The 20,652-nt window shown below is 62.1% G+C and overlaps 1 protein-coding gene across 4 annotated transcripts; it reads left to right on the top strand.

The window, feature by feature from the left end:
• Window positions 1–1,619: 1,619 nt before the first annotated feature.
• ADORA2A (adenosine A2a receptor) lies at window positions 1,620–18,993 on the top strand. Of its 4 annotated transcripts, none has more exons than XM_037067398.1 (5): window positions 1,620–1,658; window positions 3,832–4,017; window positions 6,500–6,670; window positions 10,395–10,963; window positions 17,239–18,993. In XM_037067398.1, the coding sequence occupies exons 4-5, from the start codon at window positions 10,641–10,643 to the stop codon at window positions 18,143–18,145; spliced, it is 1,230 nt and encodes a 409-aa protein (XP_036923293.1). In that variant the 5' UTR covers window positions 1,620–1,658; window positions 3,832–4,017; window positions 6,500–6,670; window positions 10,395–10,640; the 3' UTR covers window positions 18,146–18,993. The 4 variants fall into 4 exon arrangements, with proteins under 4 accessions (XP_036923293.1, XP_036923295.1, XP_036923294.1 ...); XM_037067399.1 differs by lacking the exon at window positions 1,620–1,658 and adding an exon at window positions 2,072–2,330; XM_037067397.1 differs by lacking the exon at window positions 1,620–1,658 and adding an exon at window positions 2,072–2,467.
• Window positions 18,994–20,652: the final 1,659 nt, after the last annotated feature.

The following is a 20,652-nucleotide window of genomic DNA, read 5'->3' as shown; positions in this document are numbered from 1 at the left end:
CCACAAAGGCCTGGACTTTTGGGAGGGAGTGGAACAGGGCCAGGTTGGAGGTTGCAAAGGCATCTGGGACAGAGGGATGTTCCCTCTTCCAGCGTCAGGCGTGCCTTGCCCCGTGAGGTCTTGAGTTTACCTCCAGTTGTGTCACAGTCCTGACCTCTCCCAGCTTGCCTTCCTCTGCACTCCCTCGCCTTCCTCAGAAGGTCCCACTGTACATTAAAGGAGAGGGGGGGTCAAGGGAGCCAAGCAGGAGTCCAGGCTTTGGCCCTGGGGATAAACCAGGGAGGCTGCCAGGCAATCGAGGCTGAGTAGGGAGTCAGGGCAAGTGATGGGCACAGTTGAGGGCTCTGGCTCCTAGGACATGCTGGCCAAGCGCCTGCACTCCCACTTCCCACCTGCTGGCTCCTCCAGGCCTGCTGAACAGGAGACACTGCCCTCCCGCCCTGGCCTCAGCCCCAAACCCAGCCTGGCTCTGGTCAAGTCCCTCTTCCCCGGGCCTCTCACTGAAACCCACCAGCCCCAGGAAGCTCAAGAATGCAAGGGGTCCTGCACACCTTTGTCCTCCAAGGCCCTGGCGGACTGATGCAGCTCATCCTGTGCGAAGAACTGAGGTTACTCTAAGTCTGCCCAGATGCAAGGGTCAAAAGTTGGTCCCCTTGTATGGCTGGGTTGGGGCCGGATGTGAGGTCGTTTCCAGTTTGAAGTCTCCAGAACATGAGCCTGGGCCTGTGGGGAGGACGACTTCTGGCCCAAGGGTCTGAGATTCCAAGTTGGTCGAGACACTCCTCCCTTAGCTCAGATAAGTGTGGGAGGGGCCACAGGATCTAACTTCACAGCAAAGGCTGGAAGAACAGGAGGGGCCTTGGCCCAAAACTGGGGTTGGAAGAGGCAGAGGGGTCACTGAAAATTAGGGCCAGCTTCTCAGAGGCATTCCTTGAGCTGAGAGGCCAACCCTCCTTCCCCCCAACCACCCCAGGCCCAAAGCAAGAGTCAGGGAGGGGAAGCTAGGGATCAGGCAGGGTGTGTCCCTGAGGACCCTGAGTTTTGGTAAAGAAGCTGGGCTTCCGTCTTCAAAAACTGGAGAGCCATGGAAGGATTTGCAGAGGAGTGGGCACAGGGCGCTTCCTGGGTCACAGTTGGGCACTGGGGAGGAGGTGACACAGGTCCAGGTCAGGGCCAGGCCCGACCCCAGGGCACTGATGTGACCCAGCCCAGCTCAGCTCCGACGATTAGGGACAGCAAAACTTCGGGAGGACCAGAGGGGCAGGAACAGACCTAGGCGCTTCTGGGAAGGGAGAGAATGTGGACCGGGTCCGATGCGCTTCACGGGGCAGAGGGGGAGCTCCTGGGGCCAGAGGTTCATCTTAAGGGAGGAGATGTGGCCCTGGAGGAGGTGTAGGAGCCGCCGGAGCCTAGGAGAGCCAGCTGGGGCTGCGGCGCAGCACGGGTCCTATCGTGGGAATCACCAGACTCTCAGGCCGGCCACACCGGTTCCCCGCGGCCTCCCGGTTGCATTCCGGTCCTCGGTTTCCCCTGGCGGCGGGGCGGGGCGGAGACAGCGTGGGTCTTAGAGCTGCCTGCAGGGGGCGCCCGTGAGCGGCTCGGCTGGAGCCGGGCCCCAGCGGCAGCAGAGACAGCAGGAGCCGGCGTGCGAGCTGCAGGTCAGCCGGGGTCCCGGTACGGGATACGGATTCCTAGGGTCTCAGGGGGCGTGGGGCCGTCGGAAGCTGTCAGGAAGGGGTGCGGGCCGGACGGCTCGAGTCCCTTCCCACTAAGGGTACCCGCCGCTCCGACCCTCTCTACCCACCGCCCAAGAGGGAGTTCGCAGGGCTGGGGTCCGAGTCTTGCCGGGCGGCAGCGACCGGAATTGCTGGTGCTGGGCGGCTCAGGCCTGGTAGCACATGCTAAGCCGGGCCCGGGACAGTGTGCGGACCCTCGAGGCCACTCCCAGACTGGCCCGGAAGGTGCTCAGGGGTAGGCGGGGAGGAGAAGGGGTGCGAGAGCGCAGCAGCCCCAGCCGCGCAGGGTGAAAGGGGCAGACATTCGGACCCGCAGGTGACTGGCGGAGGCCGTCCGTTGATCCGTCTGGGCGCCACAGGCCGACCACAGGGCGTTTGGGAAACCTGGGCGCCAGGCCGGTTTGGGCAGGGCTTGGGGGCACAGAGACGCGGCCTGAGAGCAGGCGAATGGGACCGGGAGCCAGAGGGGGCTTCCATAGGTGGCGCATCCCAGGGCGGGGCCGGTATCGGAGGAGGCGCGGAGAGCAGACTCTCACCATCCCGCACGCCCCGGGCGCGGCGAGAACGGGAGTCGGGACGGTTGGGTGAGCACGGGTACGTCCCATAAACCGTGGTGACGGGAACCGGACTTAGGGAACCCCGGAGAAGCTGGAGGACGGGCAGGGGTGGCTGCGCTCCTCAGACTGGTCCTGGCTGGCCTCCGGGCTGCCCTGAGCAAGCAGGTCCGGAAGGTAGGAATGGCGGGAACGATGGTGGCTCTCCAGGGATCGGTACAGGACAGGGATCACGGAGGGGCCGCTCGCGGGCCGTGGAGCAGACATCTCTGCGTTCTGGCACCGCCACCCCGCTTTAGGCTTTAACTTCCCTAACTGTAGGATGGGAGCTCGAGGGGTTGGGGGGAGAAGCCAGAAGGTGGGTGAGTCTCCCCACCCTGTTTTCCCCAGGACTGGAGTCCTGGCTGGTTCCTGGGGGAGGACTAGGCTGCCTGCCCCCTGTAGTCAGCTCTCCATCCCTATCCTGGGCTGCGCTTCCATGCACAGGGCCTGTATCGTCCTCCAACCTAGTGTCTAGGCCACCCTCTCCTCGCTTCTGCTCTCCAGCGGCTGCGGACTCCCAGCCTCTGCACCCTCCAGAAGTCTGTGTCTGTGCCATGCCCCCCGAGCTGTCCCTGGGGGTCCCAGCCCTGAGGACCATCATAGGAAGCTCTTAGGAGCAGTGGTCAAGAAAGGACGCTGTGGGTTCAGGGGCTGCTGTGGCTGGTCCTGGAAGCCTGGGGTGGCTGGGAAGGCTCTGCCCTCCAGGACAGCCCCTCATCTCAGGTCTTGGCAGGTCCATGGCAGAGTGCCCCACTGAGGAGTGTCCACTGGTAGTGGTGGCAACACCTCCTTGCTCTGCCCTTGCCCCTTAAGGCCTCCCTGGCCCTCCCAGGTCTTAGTGCCCCTCAGGCCAGTGCCCCTTTATCCCCTAGCACTCACGAAGATCAGGTTCTGGGCTGAACTGGCTCCCCTGTTCATAGCTTTGGGGAGGCTGAGAGCAGCCCCAGTGGCTGGAAGGGGATAGGCCTAGGGCCGGGCTAGTCCTGGGTGGCCTTTGGGTGCTTGCATGTTGCCCCCCTCATGTTGGCTTGTGACATGCAGGTCCTGCACCCCAGGAGTCCACAGCATAAAAGGGCAATGTCTGGCTCTGTGGATGACCCCATGGGCTGGAGATCTCAGTGCCCAGACCTGGGTTCCAGTCTTGACTTATGCCCTGGGCGGCCTCGAGCAAGTGACGCTCCCGGAACCGTCTTCTCAGGAGCAGCGCTCGCTGCATAGAGAGCGACCAGGAGACGGGCACTGGCTGTGGGGGCTGGAGGAGGCGGGGCGACCAGAAGACAGGTAGGGTCTGTGCTTCAGCTGGGGAGCCGTGGAGGGGCCCATCTTGTGGGGCTGGAGACACCACAAGGGTCACTGTTAGCAGAGGGACACGTGGACTGTAGTTGGGTCGGGGCAAGCATCTGGCTTCAGGGCACCACACCCTGCAAAATTCAGGGTCTCTGGGTGGACGTGGGCAGTGCCTGCCGAGTAGGACACAGCCCCCTGGTGGCTCTCCACAGAGACCCTGCCGTAGCTCTTACTGCCATCTAACTTGCCTGATTCCTGCGCCACCTCACCCTGGATGAACTGCAATGCCGCCCAGCCATCTTATGGTGCCTGACTTTCCTGCCACCACCCCAGCCAAGCGCTGAAGGAAGTGCCACAGGAGCCGAGGGAATGACCCAAGGACCAGACTGAAAGCGCAGGTGTGCAGGGTGGGTGGAAAGGGGGTGTGGTGTGTGCGTCGGGATGCTGAGCTGGTAAAAGGGATGAGTCCTAGCTCTGGCCAGGTGCCCAAGTGGGTTGGAGCTTTGTCCCCCGCACCAGAAGGTTTCGGGTTTGATCCTCAGGGCGCGCATGAGAGGCAACCCGTCCGACGTTTCTCTCTTACATCTGTGTTCCTCTATCTCTCTGTCTGTCTCTCTCTCTCAAATCAGTAAACATATCCTTGGGTGAGGATTACAACAGGGGGGGATGAGTCCTGGGCCCACAGTGGCGCTGGTGGCCACTGAAGGGCGGGGTTGCCCCGGGTGCGGGGTTGACTGGCCAGTGGGGGCAGCGCTGAGTGCAGGTCCCTGGACTGGGCCCAGAGGGCAGATGGGGAGCGGGGAATGGGCAGGAGCTCAGAGCTGAAATGCAGAAAGCAGAGCCCAGGAGACTGCTGTCTTCCCTCGCAGTGCCTGGGAGCTCCGGGTGGGGAGAAGGGGCCGTTTAGAGGCAGAGGCCCCTCCTCAGGCCAGAGTCACGGAAGGGGCCCCTGGGGCCGGGTGCTGCAGGGATGGGAGGGTCTGGAAGCGGGGAAACACTACTGCCCCCACTCCAGCCCAGGGAGGTGCCACCCAGGGAGGGAAGCCCCTCCAGGGCCCCCTCTGGTTGTCTCTGCCTGGAATCTCTCCCTGTCTCTCCTCTCACTTCCCCCCCACCCAGTCCAGCCCATGCGGCCCCTCCTCTGAGAAGACCTGCAGGTGCCTTTGGGCCCACACCTCCTCTGCTTCTGAAACTGCTGGGCAGGGGCGAGCACTGTCCCTCCGTGGCGGCACCTCTGCTGCTGCTCCAGTCAGCCCAGCGGTCACCCGGAGTTAAGGCTGCCTTGGCGGCACCGTGTTGGTGTGTCCCCTGCTGTCTGCGCTGGTGGTCCCTGCCCAGAGCCCCCCCAGGGCTGGCACCTTTCTGCCCATCTGTCTCAGGGGCCTTCACGCCTGGCCCCTAAGTGGCCTGTGCAGGCTGTGAGTGGGGTCCGAATGGGCCAAGGAGCAGGGGTGGGGCCGAGCGGCACCTGGCCTGGCCACAGGTGCTGCTCCAGCTGGTCTGGCCAACCCTCGCAGCCTCCCCCTTTGGCCCACAGGGCCACATCATCACACCTCTGGGGTCCCCGGAGTGCTCTGCCTCCCTCCTGTCCTCAGCATAGCCCGCTCTGGGCAGCTGCTGCGGCCCTGCCCTTTAACAGGCCAGCCAATAGGCCAGCCGCTGCCAGGACCCCACCCCAAACCACAGAGTCTGCTCTCAGGGGCGTCTAGAAGCCCCTCCCCACACCATGTCTCCTCTTCAGACATCACAGTGCCTGTCACCTTGCCACTCAAGGGTTCTCCTGATGGAGGTTGGGGTGCACTTCACTCGCCGTGGCTGGCTGTACACACACAAGGATCCTCTGCACTGAGGTGGAAGCCTCTTACATGGGGTCTCAGGGAGTGTTGGATGGAGCGGGGCTGCGACCGGCTGGGCTCCTCCACCTGAAGGCAGGCACCCAGCACTTTGTGTGAGGTGTGGCCCCAGGGCTGGGGGTGTCAGGTAAGGTGGCCACCTCAGGCCAGGACAGGCAGGGCCCACAGCCTCTCTGGCACCTGGCCTGGACTTGGGATGGGAGGGGACTCTGGGCGTCCAGTGGGGAGAATGGAGCCAGGGCAGGCCCTGCAGCCCTGGGGGCTGGTGTTGTGGAGTCTGGGGTCCCCCCCCCCGGGGGGGCCTGGCTCAGTGGAGGCAGCCTGCTCTCTACCTTGTTCCTGCCCACATCCTGTCCCCAGGGGCTGAGAGTTGCAGCCACACACCCAAGGGGCAGTGGGGGAGGGGGCACAGGCTGCACCAAGTTCCTGACGTTGGAGCTGCCAGCAGCCCCGCAGGGAGGGAGGGAAGGAGGGGAGAGGCTGCTGGTACTTGGTGGCTGGTCCCCTCCAGGCAGCACCGGAAGACACCTGCCAAGACAAGAGGGACTTGGGGGTCCCTGGGCCCTGGACCTCTGGGAGGCTCATGCCCAGGCCTGGGCCCACCAAAGGCCAGTGATGGCAGAACCTGCCGAGGGCTGCAGTTGGGGGCAGGAGCCAAGCTGCCTATCCCACTGTGTCCTTCGCTCGTTGTGCTCTCCACTCGGAGACTGAGCTCCCCTGAGGCAGGTGTCGGTGATCCTCATCTGCCTTCCGTGTCGCTCAACTCGCTCCTTACAGAGTGTGTCACTCTGTGAAGTTTTGGGGAGAATTTCTCCGCATGGTCTTCGGGTCCACAGTCACGGTCCTGAAGCGCATCGGGGCGACTGTGTTCTCCGTCTCAACCCCGCTGTTTTCCTTTCTGATGTGATCTGTTGACTTGGTATTGTTTCTTGTTTGTATCTGTCCATTCTTGTTTCGTTTCTGTCCGTCGATCCGCGAGTTCTCATTCTTGTTTATGCATACTATTTCTTTCTTTATCTCTTTGAAGATCCTAACGTCTTTGAAAACCACTGGGTAGCAGCTGGCTCTCAGGACAGTCTCAGAGGACACATCCTTCTTTAAGGTCCCCTGCTATCAGCTCAGGGCCCTGCGGGGACCAGGCTCAGCAGCAGGTGGCACAGAGCTCCCTGCGGTCCAGCAGCTGTCTGGCACGAAACAGGTATTTGGGAAACGTCTGTTATGAGAGGGTAGCGGGGAAGTCTAAGGCTGGGACTCTGGAGCCCAGGAATGGGCCCTGGGTGGCAGCGACAGGTCTGATTCACAAGTTGGGTTTGGTGTGTTGCCCTTGGCCACACTCAAGAGCAGATGTATGGGTCCTGCCTGGAAGCTAGCTGGCGGGCACCTCCAGCCCGCGGGTTCAGGGGGCGGGGAACAGCCACCATCTCTACACGCGCACAGAAAGCCTCGCTGGTCTGGAATACAGGGAGCCAGACTGGGGTTTTGGTGAAATGGGGTTTTATCCAAAGCGGCCAGGCCAGCCAGGGTGCGGAGGAGGGCGGGAAGCAGCGGCGCTTGGAGTCCTGTGGGCTTGCCCTTTCCAGGGTTCTCACACACGGTCCCCCGTGGGCGCCTCCAGCTTGTATGGGACAGCTTCTGACCTCTGCTCTGTCCCCAGCAAGGGACCATCACAGGGAAATAATACATGATTAATATTTAATTTCCCCTCCTGGCTAGCAACAGAAGACTCGAGGATTAAATAGCTGGACAGAACCAATAGAGAGGATTAGGAAATTGCCGGGTCCTGGGCACACTCCACCCGCTCCGCGTGGGCTCCTACTTGCCCGTAGCTCTCCGAGGCCTCCGAGGGGAGCGCAGCGGGGAGGGGCCCCAGAGGCCCCAAGAAACCCAGCTGCTGCTGTGTTTTCCGTGGGCATTTCCCCAGCTCAAGTCCACCCTTTAAGTTTCCAGTAGGGCTGGTTGAGGTCATTAACTTCCTTGGGGGCTTAGCTCCCTCACCTGTAACAGGAGGTGCCTGGGCACAGGGAGAGAGATCACAGGCAGCCCCCAGTGCCCTGTCAGGCACACAAGCAAATTAGGGGGGTCTGGAGCACAGTCCGTGTGTCCAAGCTCCAGTCTGGGGAGACACAGGGTGTGGGGGCTCCATGGAGGTCGGAGACCTGGCTCAGACTGGCTGGTCGTGTGCAGTGATCCCTAACTCCTGTCAGTAAAGTGTTATCAGCTTGAAACTGGCCACGAGGGGAACCTTTATACCACAAGAGTCCGGCCGAGGCCACAGGTCATGGTGCCCCCACCCCCTGGCCGTTTGCCTACCTAAGGCTGGGACATTCCTAACTTCCCACAGAACCCTGGTCTCTTCCCCGCTGGTCCTGCCCCATGGTGCCTCAGCCTCCATCCAGGTGCGCTGCTCTGGGCCAGGTACTCTGGTCGGGCTGGTGCCCAGGTTGCCTGTGGGGCCAGGTCTGCCTCCCCCGGGATGTCCCGGCCTCGTCTGGAAGGGCCTGTGGGGCTGCTGTAGGCAGGGCAGTCAGGGATCCAGGCGCGCACCGAGGCAGCCTTTTAGGACCCCGCCAGCAGGGGTGTTAGGTGTGTTTTTAGCTCCTTGCAAGGCTGACCTGGGGCGGCAGGAGGATCTGTTGCCACCAAGGAGACTTGGGGGTGGGGTGGGGGTGGTCCCAGGCCTGGTGGGCAGCAGGAAGGCAGTTTTTGTTCAGTCAGGAGGCGTGTTGCTACTGGGTGCTGTTCAGTGCGGGACCCCAGGGCGCAGAAGGTGGTCCCAGGGCCTGGGGGCACGCGGGCAGGTGCCAGGGGCTACCGGGAAGCTTCACCAAGCAGAGGGCCGAGTTGGGCCTGTGGAAACCCTGGCTCACACGGAGTCAGCCAGGCGTCCAGGGCAAGTGTCGAAGGTGCGACTCAGTTCCAAAAAATTCGGTATATATTTTGGTCAGGTGGGTCGTTGATGGCCCCACCTCATTGGCCTTTTGGCAGGGCCCTCTGACTCCACGGGACGGTCCGGGGCCAGATGAGGTTCCTGGCCTGGGCTGGCTGCATTGGCAGAGGTCGTGACACCTCTTGGTGCAGACTCTTCCGGGCAGGCCCCGCTGCAGTCAGAAGGATGGCAGGCGGCAAGTGAGGAGCCCAGGAGGAGGCAGGCGTGTCACTGGTGGTGGGACCTCCGTGGGCTTCGCCAGGCCCGATGAGACGGTGGCCTGTATCTGCGTCTGCGTCTGTGTTGAGGAGGCCGCAGCTGGGAGGAGGCCTGGGCCTGTTACCTCCTTCTGCAGAACGGGGATGATGCCCTGGACACACAGCCCCTGCAGTTGGGGGCCCAGATGAACGCTGCTCTGGCTGCAGGCTGGGAGCACCGAGGGACTCTGTGTGGCCAGGGATGGCACCGGGAGACTTGGTCTGGCCCACCTCCGCACGGGACTCACCTTGTGAGCAGCCGGCAGACGGGTGCCCTGTGCATAGCAGGAGCTCAGTGGCACTGGTTTATGCCCCTCGGGGCCATGTCTGGGAGAAGCCACAGGCTGCGGGAGCCTCTGGGGTCTTCAGGCCCCTTGCCTCCTGTCCTCCTGCTCCCCAGGGTTGGGTGCTCTCCTCCCAGCTTCCTAGTGGGCATGGGGGATGCCCCCTCGGGCTCTGCTCTGTGCCACCGGAGGCACAGAGCAGTCGGAAGGAAACCTGGGGCTCGTCTAGGGCGGTCCTCTGTCACCTGCCAGACAGGGCAGGGGCGGCCTGGCCCTTGGAACATGACGAGCATCCTTCTTCCAAGGTCGCAGTTGCACTTGATCCCTCATTTCCTGGAGGAGAGAGGGAGGGTGCAGCCCCCAGAGCCCCAGTGCAGGTAAAGGCGGGGGGCTTTTGTGCCCAGGCAGGTGGCAACTGCTGCCCATGCACACCCACGGCCCCACGAGAGCCCAGGACTGGTGGGGGGGAGGGGTGGCTTTGGCATGAGCACATGTGAGTGGGACAGGCTGGGACAGAGGCAGTGGGAAGAGGCCCCGGGCTGGCGGAGGGGCGGAGACCCTCACAAGCTCAAGGGAGTGTTCGGTTGGGTTGGGGGGACCGAGACCTCTGCTTCTGCTTCTGAGCGGGTGCCAACGATTCCTTATATTTCCCATGGCATTTTGACTCCCTGGAAGCCTCTTCACTCAGAACTGTTTATTTCCTTCTCATGGGCTCATGGGAAAGAGATGAAATGGCTCTCAGAGGCTATGTGGGGTCCAGCCTCCTCAGATATCAATGGGGAAACTGAGGCCCAGAAAGGAAAAACATTCCTGGCCACAGTCCCCCAGCAAGTCCTGGCTGAGGGCCCCGCTCCCTGCCTGGCCCGGAACTGAACTCAGCCCATTCTGGTGCAGGCAGGGGAGAGGGTTGGGGAGCAGGCGTTGGTGGTGGGGGGCAGGGAGGCTGCTGCCCCGCCCAGATGTACAGTCAGCAGCGGGGGCTGCCAAGGGGCGGGCTCCCTCTGCGCCTGCTCCGCCACCCTGCGTAGCGCCCCTGGTGAAGCAAGAGGGCTTATCTGCTGGCGGTGGGAGACAGGACCAGACGGCCTCCCAGGTCCTTCCAGATGGGAGCTTGGGGGGTCCTCGAGCCTGGCCCTGACCTGGACAGTGTAGGGAGGAGCTGGTCGTTCCCCGGGAGAGCTCTCAGGGAACGGAGCTGACTGAGGCTGGCTGAAGGAGGAGGTGGGTGGGTCCGGGGGAGCCCAAGAGGTGAGGGGGCCTTTCCAAGAGGGTCATGGTGGCAGCAAGCTCAGGGACCAGGAGGCTTGAGAAGCCAAGAGTGGGGGACTAACGTGAGTGCCTTTGAAAGATTCCCAGCCGCTCTAGAAGAAAGTGGAGCCAGGGCCTCTGCCGGGAGTCTTCAGCTGTGTTCGCGCTGCAGCGGTCCTGCTCCTCACTCCGTTTCTCCTTTGGCAGGTGCCTCGGGAGCTCGGAAGCTGAGCTGAGCCACGATGCCGCCAGAACCCCCGGAGGGGGCCTGGTTTCTGGAGACTCCGAGTCAGCTGTGCAAAAGCCCTTAGGGAGCTCCCATCACCGGCGCCCTTGGCTCCTGAGGGCAGGGGCTCAGGGGCCTGGACAAGGCCGGCTGCACTGCAGCTATGGACCGTGAGCTGGCCTGGCCCGCGTCCTCACCAACCCTGCTCATCTGTGGCCACGCCCACCATGGGCTCCTCAGTGTACATCGTGGTGGAGCTGGCCATCGCCGTGCTGGCCGTCCTGGGCAACGTGCTGGTGTGCTGGGCGGTATGGCTGAACAGCAACCTGCAGAACGTCACCAACTACTTCGTGGTGTCCCTGGCGGCCGCTGACATCGCAGTGGGGGTCCTCGCCATCCCCTTTGCTATCACCATCAGCATAGGGTTCTGCGCCGCCTGCCACAGCTGCCTCTTCTTTGCCTGCTTCGTCCTGGTCCTCACACAGAGCTCCATCTTCAGCCTCCTGGCCATCGCCATTGACCGCTACATCGCCATCCGCATCCCACTCCGGTGAGCGAGGGCCGGGGTGGGCTGCCCCCGTTCTCTTCCCCAGCACACCTAGTGCTGGGTTCAGGGCCGGGCCCAGGCCGCCTGTGCCAGGGTCTGGTCTGTGCTGTGGCCACAGTGAGCCCCAGGTCAGGGTCTGGTCTGTGGTGGCAGTGTGCTGAGGTGACAGAGCCATGGAGCTCAGCCCGGGGCTGCCTAGGGCTTGGCTGGCACACCGCCAGCAGTCGGTGTGGGCAGCTGTGGGCAGATGTGTGTGCCCCAGGCCTGGGCAGCGTGTCAGGGCTGTTCTCCACGAGGCGTGATGCTGGGGAGGGGCGGGGCACTGTGGGGACCACAGGACCTCCGATCCAGAGCCCGCCCAACCCTCCTCCAGCCCCTCTGAGCAGGCCTCAGAGCTTGCACATTAGGAAAATGGCCTAGAGAGGGGAAGTGAGCTGGCCCAGTGCCACAGTGAGTCATTTGAACCTGTATGCAAATTCTGTGTGCCTGAGGTCACCAGCCTGTGCAGTGGGGCTCGTCCAGGGGTTTTTCAGTATGAATCTTTTCATGCCGAAGTGACTTCAGCCACAGATTGTGTAAGTGAAGTCTTTCCCTGAGACCAAGTTTACTTAGTGTGGCCTCCACCTCCCCAGCCACGGGTGAGGCTAGGAAGTATCCCTCCCGGGGGCACCCTGGGGCCGCCTGCCCCACCTCCTTGCCCCTCCATCCTGGAGACAGCCTGGGTGGCTGCAGGCTCTCAGGGAGGTCTCCAAGGAGGTCACCCCTTCTCCTGTCTCCCCAAGAGGTGGGGCGCCTACCTACAGAGCAGCCGCAGAGTGAGCTTCGGTGGGAGGGGAGGCGGGTGCAGTGAGCAAATGGAAATTTAGGTCGAACCCAAAGGGGCCCTCGGAGGTCATTTCCTCTCCCTTTCTGGATGGAAAAAGGAGGCCCAGAGAGGGGGCCAACCCTCAGGGCCACACAGTGAGTTAGTAGTACGGCTGGTCTGGGCCTGGGAAAAGGCGTGGCCGCCACCCACTGTTCCTCCAGTCTCTGGGGAGTCGGGCCAAGGGCTGTTCCCGGTCTCCCAGAACCTGCACCAGAGGACACTTCCTGCCACCTGGCTCTTCTCAGATGAGGGCGGGAGCTGGCCCCAGGCAGCCCGGAACCCATGTCAGAACCAAGGCCCAGCCTCGGTGGTGGAGCAGAATCCGGAGCCCAGGCTCCACACACAAAAGCTGGTCCATGGGCCCCTGGGGGACTGGAGAGCCAAGGACTGGTGTCCACAGCAGGGCAGGCTGAGCGTGGGCTGGGGCTGCGCCAGCCCAACGGGAAAGTGGAGGCCTCACTTTCACTTTCTGCCCGACTTAGAGCACAGCTCCGTTCTGGGGAGAGATCGAGGCTGCCGGTCTCAGAGCAAAGGGCCTCGGCCTCTTCTTATTTCTGTTTTCCGAGAATCAAAAGAATGACTCCCCAATGTGGGAGGATGAGACACGCCGTGTGATTGTGGAAAGTCAGCTGTCCCCCTGGGGGTCCATTTCCTCATTATAAGAGGGACGGGCCTCTCTGAGTTCACTAAGGTGTTGTGAGGGTCCTGGGAGTGGATGGGAAGGAGGAAGCCCAAAGGATGGTCAGCGGTCAGCAAGTGGGTGTGGGGCAGCTCTTTCCTGAGCTGCCGAGCCCCTGGTGGCGCCGTGAGCCCGCCCCACCCCCATCCCGACTGCCAGCCAGCCGTCTCTGGAGCAGGACCTGGTTCCACCCAGACCTCAGCTGTCAGAGCTCCACTCCGGAAGGCCCGGCCTGGGTCTCTTGGATCTGGAGGCTGACAGAGATGAGGAAGAGGATGCTGCTCAGCCTTCCCCTTCACAGCTGCCAGAGGGTGTCAGTGCAGCAGCGTCTCCTTTGATCTCACAAGGGCCTTGTCGGGGATGGGGGTGGGGGCTGGCGTTGGGGGCTGGCATCATGACCCTCCTGTTCCTCACAGAGCGGCCAGAGCAGGAGGAGAGGGTCTCCTGACACAGGCGACTGCAGGGTCATTCGTTCGCCTTCCTGTTCCTCAAGGGCCCTGGGCCCGTGTGGCTGGGGAGACCAAGGCCCGGAAAGGTGTCTTTGCCGGGCTCCTGCAGGCAAGCTGGGCCTGAGGGGGACCTAGGGTGGGCACGTGGGGACCTGGGCTCCGCGCAGCCCCGATCCCCTGCCCGGCTGGGCTGCCATTCCTGCCCTTCCTCCTTTGTCCCCTCCCAGCTGGGAACCCAGCCCTGTCCAGGGGCATTTCCCCTCCACTTANGGGGGCTGGCGTTGGGGGCTGGCATCGTGACCCTCCTGTTCCTCACAGAGCGGCCAGAGCAGGAGGAGAGGGTCTCCTGACACAGGCGACTGCAGGGTCATTCGTTTGCCTTCCTGTTCCTCAAGGGCCCTGGGCCCATGTGGCTGGGGAGACCAAGGCCCGGAAAGGTGTCTTTGCCAGGCTCCTGCAGGCAAGCTGGGCCTGAGGGGGACCTAGGGTGGGCACATGGGGACCTGGGCTCCGCGCAGCCCCGATCCCCTGCCCGGCTGGGCTGCCATTCCTGCCCTTCCTCCTTTGTCCCCTCCCAGCTGGGAACCCAGCCCTGTCCAGGGGCATTTCCCCTCCACTTACCCACATGGCTGCTCTGAGGTCTAGCCTGGCCTGCACTGCTCTTTCTCTCCCTCCCTTACTCCCTCCCCCCTCCTGCTTTCTTTCCTTTTCTTCCCTTTCTTTCTAGAATTTAATTGCAGAAAACTCTATGTGCTCCTTTCCAGGGACCCTGGTGGCCTCGGGCAGGGTCTAGTCCGGCAATGGGTGAGAAAGAAGCCTGGTCAGAGGCCAGGGCAAGAGACAAGGGTTCTCTGTGCCCAGGGAACTTCTGTGATCATCGTCTCCTGTCTCTCCTGTCAGCCCCCAATGAGTAGTCTCTGTCCTCAGGATGTGGGCCGAGTACAGGCAATAGGCCTGAAGTCATATGTGGAGGGAGAATCAGTTCATGGGGACAAAACCTGTGTCACCTGGCTTATAAGGAAGGCAGGATCAGGAGAGAGGGCTACCTGGAGGAGGTGAGGCTGATAGGTCTTGCAGGACAGGGGTGGAGGTGGGGGATGGGTGCAACAGGAGGGGTCCAAGCCTAGGCAGAGACCCCAGGAAGGAGTGAACCTGTGGGTTAGGGGCCAGGGAGAGGTGGTGGGGACAGAAGCACAGGCAGGCAGGGGTGTGCGAGGCCAGCTCAGGCCTGCCGGAGCCCAGCATGGTGTTTGGTCGGTGACTCTTCAACCTTGGATCCCTGGCTCGTTTGAACGACTTAGGGACGCTCCCCTTCTCAGTGCAGGGCAGATGCACCTGAAGCCCCCCTCAGTTCTGGGGTGTGTGCTCGGGTTGTGGAGTGACAGGAGCCCCCAGGATGGGGCAGCCTGTGAGTTGGGAGACCCAGGGAGGCCGTGGCACCTCCCAATGTGGACAGAGGCTCTGACACCCGCTGCTTCCTATGACACCTCTGGGCTCCCTGGAACATGCTAGATGGCCATGTCACCCCTTTTCCCTGACAGTCTACGCCTGGGCCCAGGAGGCCAAGATGTGGCCGCTTTAGTCGCAGACGCAGCCCAGGGGCGGCTGCTGGGTCAGGCCGTGGCTCTGCCAGCCTTCCGTTTGGGCCCTCACACTATTCCCACCCCTCGTCGGCCCGGGGCCAGGACCTTAGGCCTGAGCGCTTTGTTTTGCACCCCAAAGCAAATCTGTTTGGTGTTTTAAAACGTAAATAATACCTGTGAGTACTAAAACATCAAAAAATAACTAAAGGGCATATGGTGAAAGATTGTCTCTGGTGCCACCCCTCCATGCCCATCTCTGCAAGGCCGTCTTGGGGGCCGTTCGGGAGACATTCTCTGCTCACTTGCGCAAGTGCTGCCTGTGTGTGTGTGTTTCTGCCCCCACGGGGGGCGTTTTCTGAGAACCCGGTGGCAGGCTGTCCCTCAACAACGGACAGACAAGAGATTTCAGACTGTGCCCCCGAGAAGCCCCAGCCAGGCCCTGGCGTCCTCGCTGGTCTTCAGGCAGTTAACTGTTGCCGACCTCCTCTCCCCCCGCAGCTCCGCTTCTGCAATTGCCTTGGCACCTGGGCTAGAAGGTCTGCGGCCAAGGACAGTTGGAAATCCCCAAAGCAGGAGGCCTCCAGGGTCCTCTGCACCATCCCCAAAACTTCTTTCTGCTTGATTGCTTCACATAACAGGCAGTTCACTACTGCTTGAGGCAGCTCGTTTCTCCCGTGAACAGCTCAGCTGAGGAGCTCTTACCTGAAGCCTCGCTGCAACCTGCCTGCCTATAATTCCCACCCACTAAGTCTGCACTCTGCCCTGTGGGCCAGGGCTCACAGGCCCTGGATTCTTAGTCCCTCTTTACAAATGAGGAAACCGAGGCTCAGAGAGACAGAATGACAGGAACGCCAGGGAGGGATATGTATACTACTCGCCACTACTGAAAGAAAGTATATAAATTCAGATTAAGAAAAGAGTACCAGAGCCCTGGCTGGTGTAGCTCAGTGGATTGAGCGCGGGCCTGCAAACCAGATGATTGTGGTTCGATTCCCAGTCAGGGCACATGTCTAGGTTGCAGGCCAGTTCCCGACAGGGGACACACCAGAGGCAACCCTACATTGATATTTCTCTCCCTCTCTCCTTCCCTTCCCCTCTGAAGAAAAATAAATAAAATATTTTAAAAAAAGAGTACCAGAAAACACTGCCTGGCACAGAGCAAGTGCTGTGCAAGTATTAAATGCAAAAAAAAAAAAGAGAAAGAGAGAGGAAGGAAGGAAGGAAGGGAGGAAAAAAGAAAGAAAAGCCCGTGACTATGCATTTGAGGCCCCAGAGTAGAGAACCCTTGGTGGAGACGGCAGGGTCAAGGCCCTCCCCGCTGGGTGGGGCCCTGGACCTCCAGGGAAGTTCCAGGAGGGACAAACCGACCTCGGCCTGAGTTGCCTCTGGGCTCCTGGACGAGCCACAGCAAGTCCTTTCCTCTGCTTGGGCCTCAGTTTCCCCACCTATGAAGTGAGGGCTAGATAAGAGGTCCGAGGCCACCAGGTTTTTGTTATTGTTTTCTTAATTTGAATTCGGTGACAAAATTTAAACCTTGGAAGACTACCCGGAAAGCCAGCCCCCTCACCCTGCCCGGGCTGAGTGAGGTGTGGCAGCCTGGGGCGCAGTTTGCAAGGCAGCGCGAGGCTGGGGGTGTCGCCGCCTTCTGCGCGCAGAGTGGACGTGCTGTAGCCGGCCTCGCACCTGCATTACCTGTGGGCCCTGTGTTTGCCTCCCCCGGACTGGATGTTTCTGTGGGTGCTTCCAGTTCTGGAATTAAGTCCAGCCCATTCTCCTTGGCACCTACTGTGTCCTGTCCCCATGATGGTGACTCCGAGACGGATGCAGGAAAGCCCTGCCCTCGGCCCCAGCCGTGGGGGCCCCGTGGTTAGTCCTGGTCAAGCAGGAAGCCTTTCCGGGAAGATAACTAGCCTGACCTCTGACCTCGTAGAAAGGGTGGGGTTCACCGGGTCGAGGGTAGGGCAATCTGGTGTTGCTGGAATCAGAGCTCTGCAACAGAAGGTCGTCCCTCAGAGGCTGCCTTCCTCAAGTAGGATTTTTGGTGCTTTTAGTAAAAGCTGTGCCACTTCTGTGGACCCGGGATCAGCTTCCTGGCCAGCAGGCCACACCCCCAGTGAGGGGCGGAGCCTGGCTCTCTGGAGCAGCGCTTTTCAGCCTTCTGGGCCACAGGAGTTTGTGAAGCAGGCGACACCTGAATTTGGAGGGGAAAGGGGGTGTCTCATTTGGCCTGGGACCCCCATCCCTCCTTTCCCCCCTGTGCCACCTCTCCCCGGGGGCTTCTAGATGCCCTAAGTCAAGCGGGAAGCAAGAGCGTAGAGCACAAGAGGTGGGAATCACCGACAGGTCTGGTCTGGCTGGTTCTGCCTTCGGCTGGCAGGCCCACCCTCCTCACCTGTAGCCACTCGGCCGGGAATCTGTTCCAGCCTCAACAAGGGGGTGACGACTTCAAATCACCACATTCATGCCCTGAAACAGGACTACCTGTAACGGTGTTCAGTAATCACCTGAGCGTCTGCGTGGCAGTTTCCCCTCCGGGATGCCTGCTCTCCGCACCTCCTGTGAGGTCTGAGGCGAGGCCCGGCCCACCCCTGGATGGAAGGGGATACTGAGGCTGGAAGGGAGGGAGCAGTGCTCGGGTTCCGACACTTGGCGCTGCCTAGCCCTGGTGTCTCAGGCTTCTGATGCTGGTGTCCGCTCCCCAGGTACAACGGCTTGGTGACCGGTGCAAGGGCCAAGGGCATCATTGCCGTCTGCTGGGTGCTGTCCTTTGCCATCGGCCTGACACCCATGCTGGGCTGGAACAACTGCAGCCAGCCCAAGGAGGACAGAAACCACTCGCAGGGCTGCCGGGAGGGCCAGGTGGCCTGCCTCTTCGAGGACGTGGTGCCCATGAACTACATGGTCTACTACAACTTCTTCGCCTGTGTGCTGCTGCCCCTGCTGCTCATGCTGGGCATCTACCTGCGCATCTTCCTGGCGGCCCGGCGGCAGCTGAAGCAGATGGAGAGCCAGCCCCTGCCGGGGGAGCGGGCGCGGTCCACGCTGCAGAAGGAGGTCCACGCGGCCAAGTCGCTGGCCATCATCGTGGGGCTCTTTGCCCTGTGCTGGCTGCCGCTGCACATCATCAACTGCTTCACCTTCTTCTGCCCCCAGTGCAGCCACGCGCCCCCCGAGCTCATGTACCTGGCCATCATCCTCTCCCACTCCAATTCCGTCGTGAATCCCTTCATCTACGCCTACCGCATCCGGGAGTTCCGCCAGACCTTCCGAAAGATCATCCGCAGCCACATCCTGAGGCAGCGGGAGCCCTTCAAGGCAGGCGGCACCAGCGCCCGGGCCTCGGCAGCTCACGGCGGCGAGGGAGAGCAGATCAGCCTCCGCGTCAACGGTCACCCCCCCGGGGCGCTGGCCAACGGGAGCGCCCCCCGCCCCGAGCGGCGGCCCAACGGCTGCACCCTGGGGCTGGTGAGCGGAGGGGGTGCCTGCGAGTTCCACGGGGACACGGGCCGCCCCGACGCGCAGCTCCTCAGCCACGAGCTCGGGGGAGCACGCCCAGAGTCCCCCGGCCTCGAGGGCCCCCTGGCCCGGGATGGAGCAGGAGTATCCTGATGAGCCCCTGAGTCGGCCCCTTCCACAGGGAAGGAAGTCTTTCTCTTTCTGGTTGGAGGAACCAGCCACGGTGGGAGAAGAGGGAAAGAGCTGGGAGACCCTTCTGGTGGCTGGTTCCCACTTTGGACTGAGGAGGGAGCCCTGGCTGGCGCAGCATGAGGCCCAGCCCGGAGGCTTGAGAGTCCGAGGAAGCGGACGACGTTTCAGGCTGGGAGGCCCAGCGCCCAGCCAGGGCCACAGCACCAGAGCATCTTGGCTGGGCAAGGCCCGGTCCCCACTCGAGAAACATCGAGAAGTGCCACCTTGTGTCCTGCAGAGCAGCTGTGGCGGAGCAGGCTGGCCGGCCCTGGGGCGGGGGGGGGAGGCTCCAGCAGGCCCCTCAACACCCACACCACCCTCCCCAGATGTTCCCAGGGTTCAGGAGCTGCTTCGCTACCTGCAGGCAGCGTTTGATGTATTTTCCAGGAGAAATTGTAAGCTTGAGGATGTCCTTTTTACTGCGGTCCCTCCCTGGCCGCAGGGGCTGATGTCCGTCCTCTGCCAACCGCAGGAGTCGGCCCAGGGAGCCCAGGCGGCCGTCCCACTCTGTGTACTTCTTACCCCTCCAGTCCCCGGTGGTCTCTTAGGGCCACAGGGCCAGGCTGGGCTTGCGGAGGCGGAGTGGTGAGGGAGCTGCACCAGGAGGTGGGCTCCAGGGAGGGGGTCCCCGGCCGGCTGGCCAGGGGGTGAGCCTGGGTAGCTCAGAGCTGCCCAGACATGGGCCCTGCCTAACTGCCTTTCTTTCTGAAGGGAATGTTTTTTTTTTCTGAGATAAAATAAAAATCGAGCCATGTTGTGTTTTAAGCTTGTCAAATGAGAATGGCGTCCGAGTTCCTTCCCCAGCCCCACAGCCAGGCCCAGCACAGTCCCTCAATGTGTGGTGCGCGGGTGAGAATGTGCGTGTGCAGATGGACACCCTGCCTGCCCGGGGCCTCCCCGGCTCTCATCCCCAGAGTGGACAGACTGCCTGGTGCACCAGGACCCAAACACCAGGCACAGCCCCAGGATGGGAGTCCCTGAGATGGACTGTGGGGGAGGGCTTTTACAGGCTGCTCTCCTTCCAGACCTGCTGACCCCGCAGCCCCAGGCATTTCCTCACGGTGGGGCCGGCTCCTCCCTCCCTCCCTCCTTACCTTCCTGAAGTCCTTTAAGATCTGGTACTTCCGTCCTGTGCCCCGCCTCCACCCCTCAACCCTCCACCCCTCAACCCTCCACCCCTCAACCCTCCACCCCTCAACTGAGAGGCCCGTGCAGAGAGACCTGGGCTGGAGCTCGGCTGTCTTCCCCTGGAGTCACACCTCCCGCTCCCAGCGAAGAAACCGGGAAGGAACAGGTGTGCCCTGCTCTCAGCCTGTGTCAGGCACCTGGCCTGGAGCGATGATGCGGTCCTTCTGTGATGGAGAAGGGTGAGCCAGGAGGCGATTTGGGGGGGAGGTTCTCAGGCTGCCCTGGCGCCCTCAGACAGGTGCCCTCGGACAGGCCCGGGAGGAACGTCAGAGCTCTGGGCCGTCCCTGCGCAGCTTCACCTCGCAGGTGGCTGAACCTCAGAGACTAAACTGCCCCTCTTGAACAGAAAGGTGGAGAAGTACAGATAGTAAGAGGCAGAAGTGAACTGACACCTCCGTCTGACTGCAAAAATCATGCTTTTTTCCTTCCTCATTAACTTACTTTAACCAAATCGTAAAGTATAAAATAAGAACATGTCCCCACCACTCTGCTTAAAAAATGAAACGCTGTAGCTGCAGTGGAGCCTCTGACCCCTCCCGGGTCGTTACCCTGCTCTCTGCCCCCGGAAACACTGTTTCCTGGGTTTCCTTCGCTCCCTCGCACATCTCGATGCTTTTGCTAGACAAGGGCTTATGTAAGTGTCCCCAAACCGACACGGTCTTGGCTCTCTTTCACTGTTGCATTGGCAAGAGGTCCCCTAGGCTGGCTTTACAGAAGATCCCTTCGCAGGCTCCGAAAAGTGCCAGAGCCTGAGTCCTTGCCCCAGAGGCCCCGGGTGGGCCCAGGCAGTGGTCATCCCCGCCCCCGCTGCTCTGAGTGCAGGGCCAGGCCCTGAACCACTGAAATCACTGCACAGCCAGGCCCTGGCCCTGCCGGCGTCCTCCTCCCTCCCCCGCACTCTGGTCTGTGTGGGCTGGGGGCCTAGCAGAGGCCTGGGCTGTGCCTGGGGAGGCCATGAGCGTGGACGCTGCTGGTCCTCACGACCCATTGGTGGAGCGAGGCCGAAAGAGAACCACAAGCCAGAGAAGGAAGAGGCCTGGTCTCTCCAGCCTCTTCTGAGGCTCCTCAGGAACCGAGCTCTGGGTGCCGGGCTGCACGGGTGCCGGCTTTGGGGTGGGGCAAGGACCCTGCCAGGGGCTCGGGGAAGGCCTCCAAGTACCCCGGAGCCTTGAGCCTTCTCAGGGCCAGCCCATAGCTTGGCTCTGGAGCCCAGGCCCTTGTGACCATGCCTGTTTGGGTCC

The sequence above is a fragment of the Sturnira hondurensis genome, unplaced genomic scaffold, assembly GCF_014824575.4.
Source record: "Sturnira hondurensis isolate 20B ecotype Veracruz unplaced genomic scaffold, ASM1482457v3 Scaffold0017254, whole genome shotgun sequence".
Taxonomy (NCBI): Eukaryota; Metazoa; Chordata; class Mammalia; order Chiroptera; family Phyllostomidae; genus Sturnira; species Sturnira hondurensis.
The sequence above is the reverse complement of the archived record's forward strand: the minus strand, read 5'-3'. Positions and strand labels throughout refer to the sequence as shown.

Excerpts from the sequence above, each read along its gene's own strand:
- ADORA2A (XM_037067398.1), top strand. The coding sequence starts at position 10,641 with ATGGGCTCCTCAGTGTACATCGTGGTGGAGCTGGCCATCGCCGTGCTG. Across the intron at positions 10,964-17,238 it reads GCCATCCGCATCCCACTCCG|GTACAACGGCTTGGTGACCG; the intron begins GTGAGCGAGGGC and ends TCCGCTCCCCAG.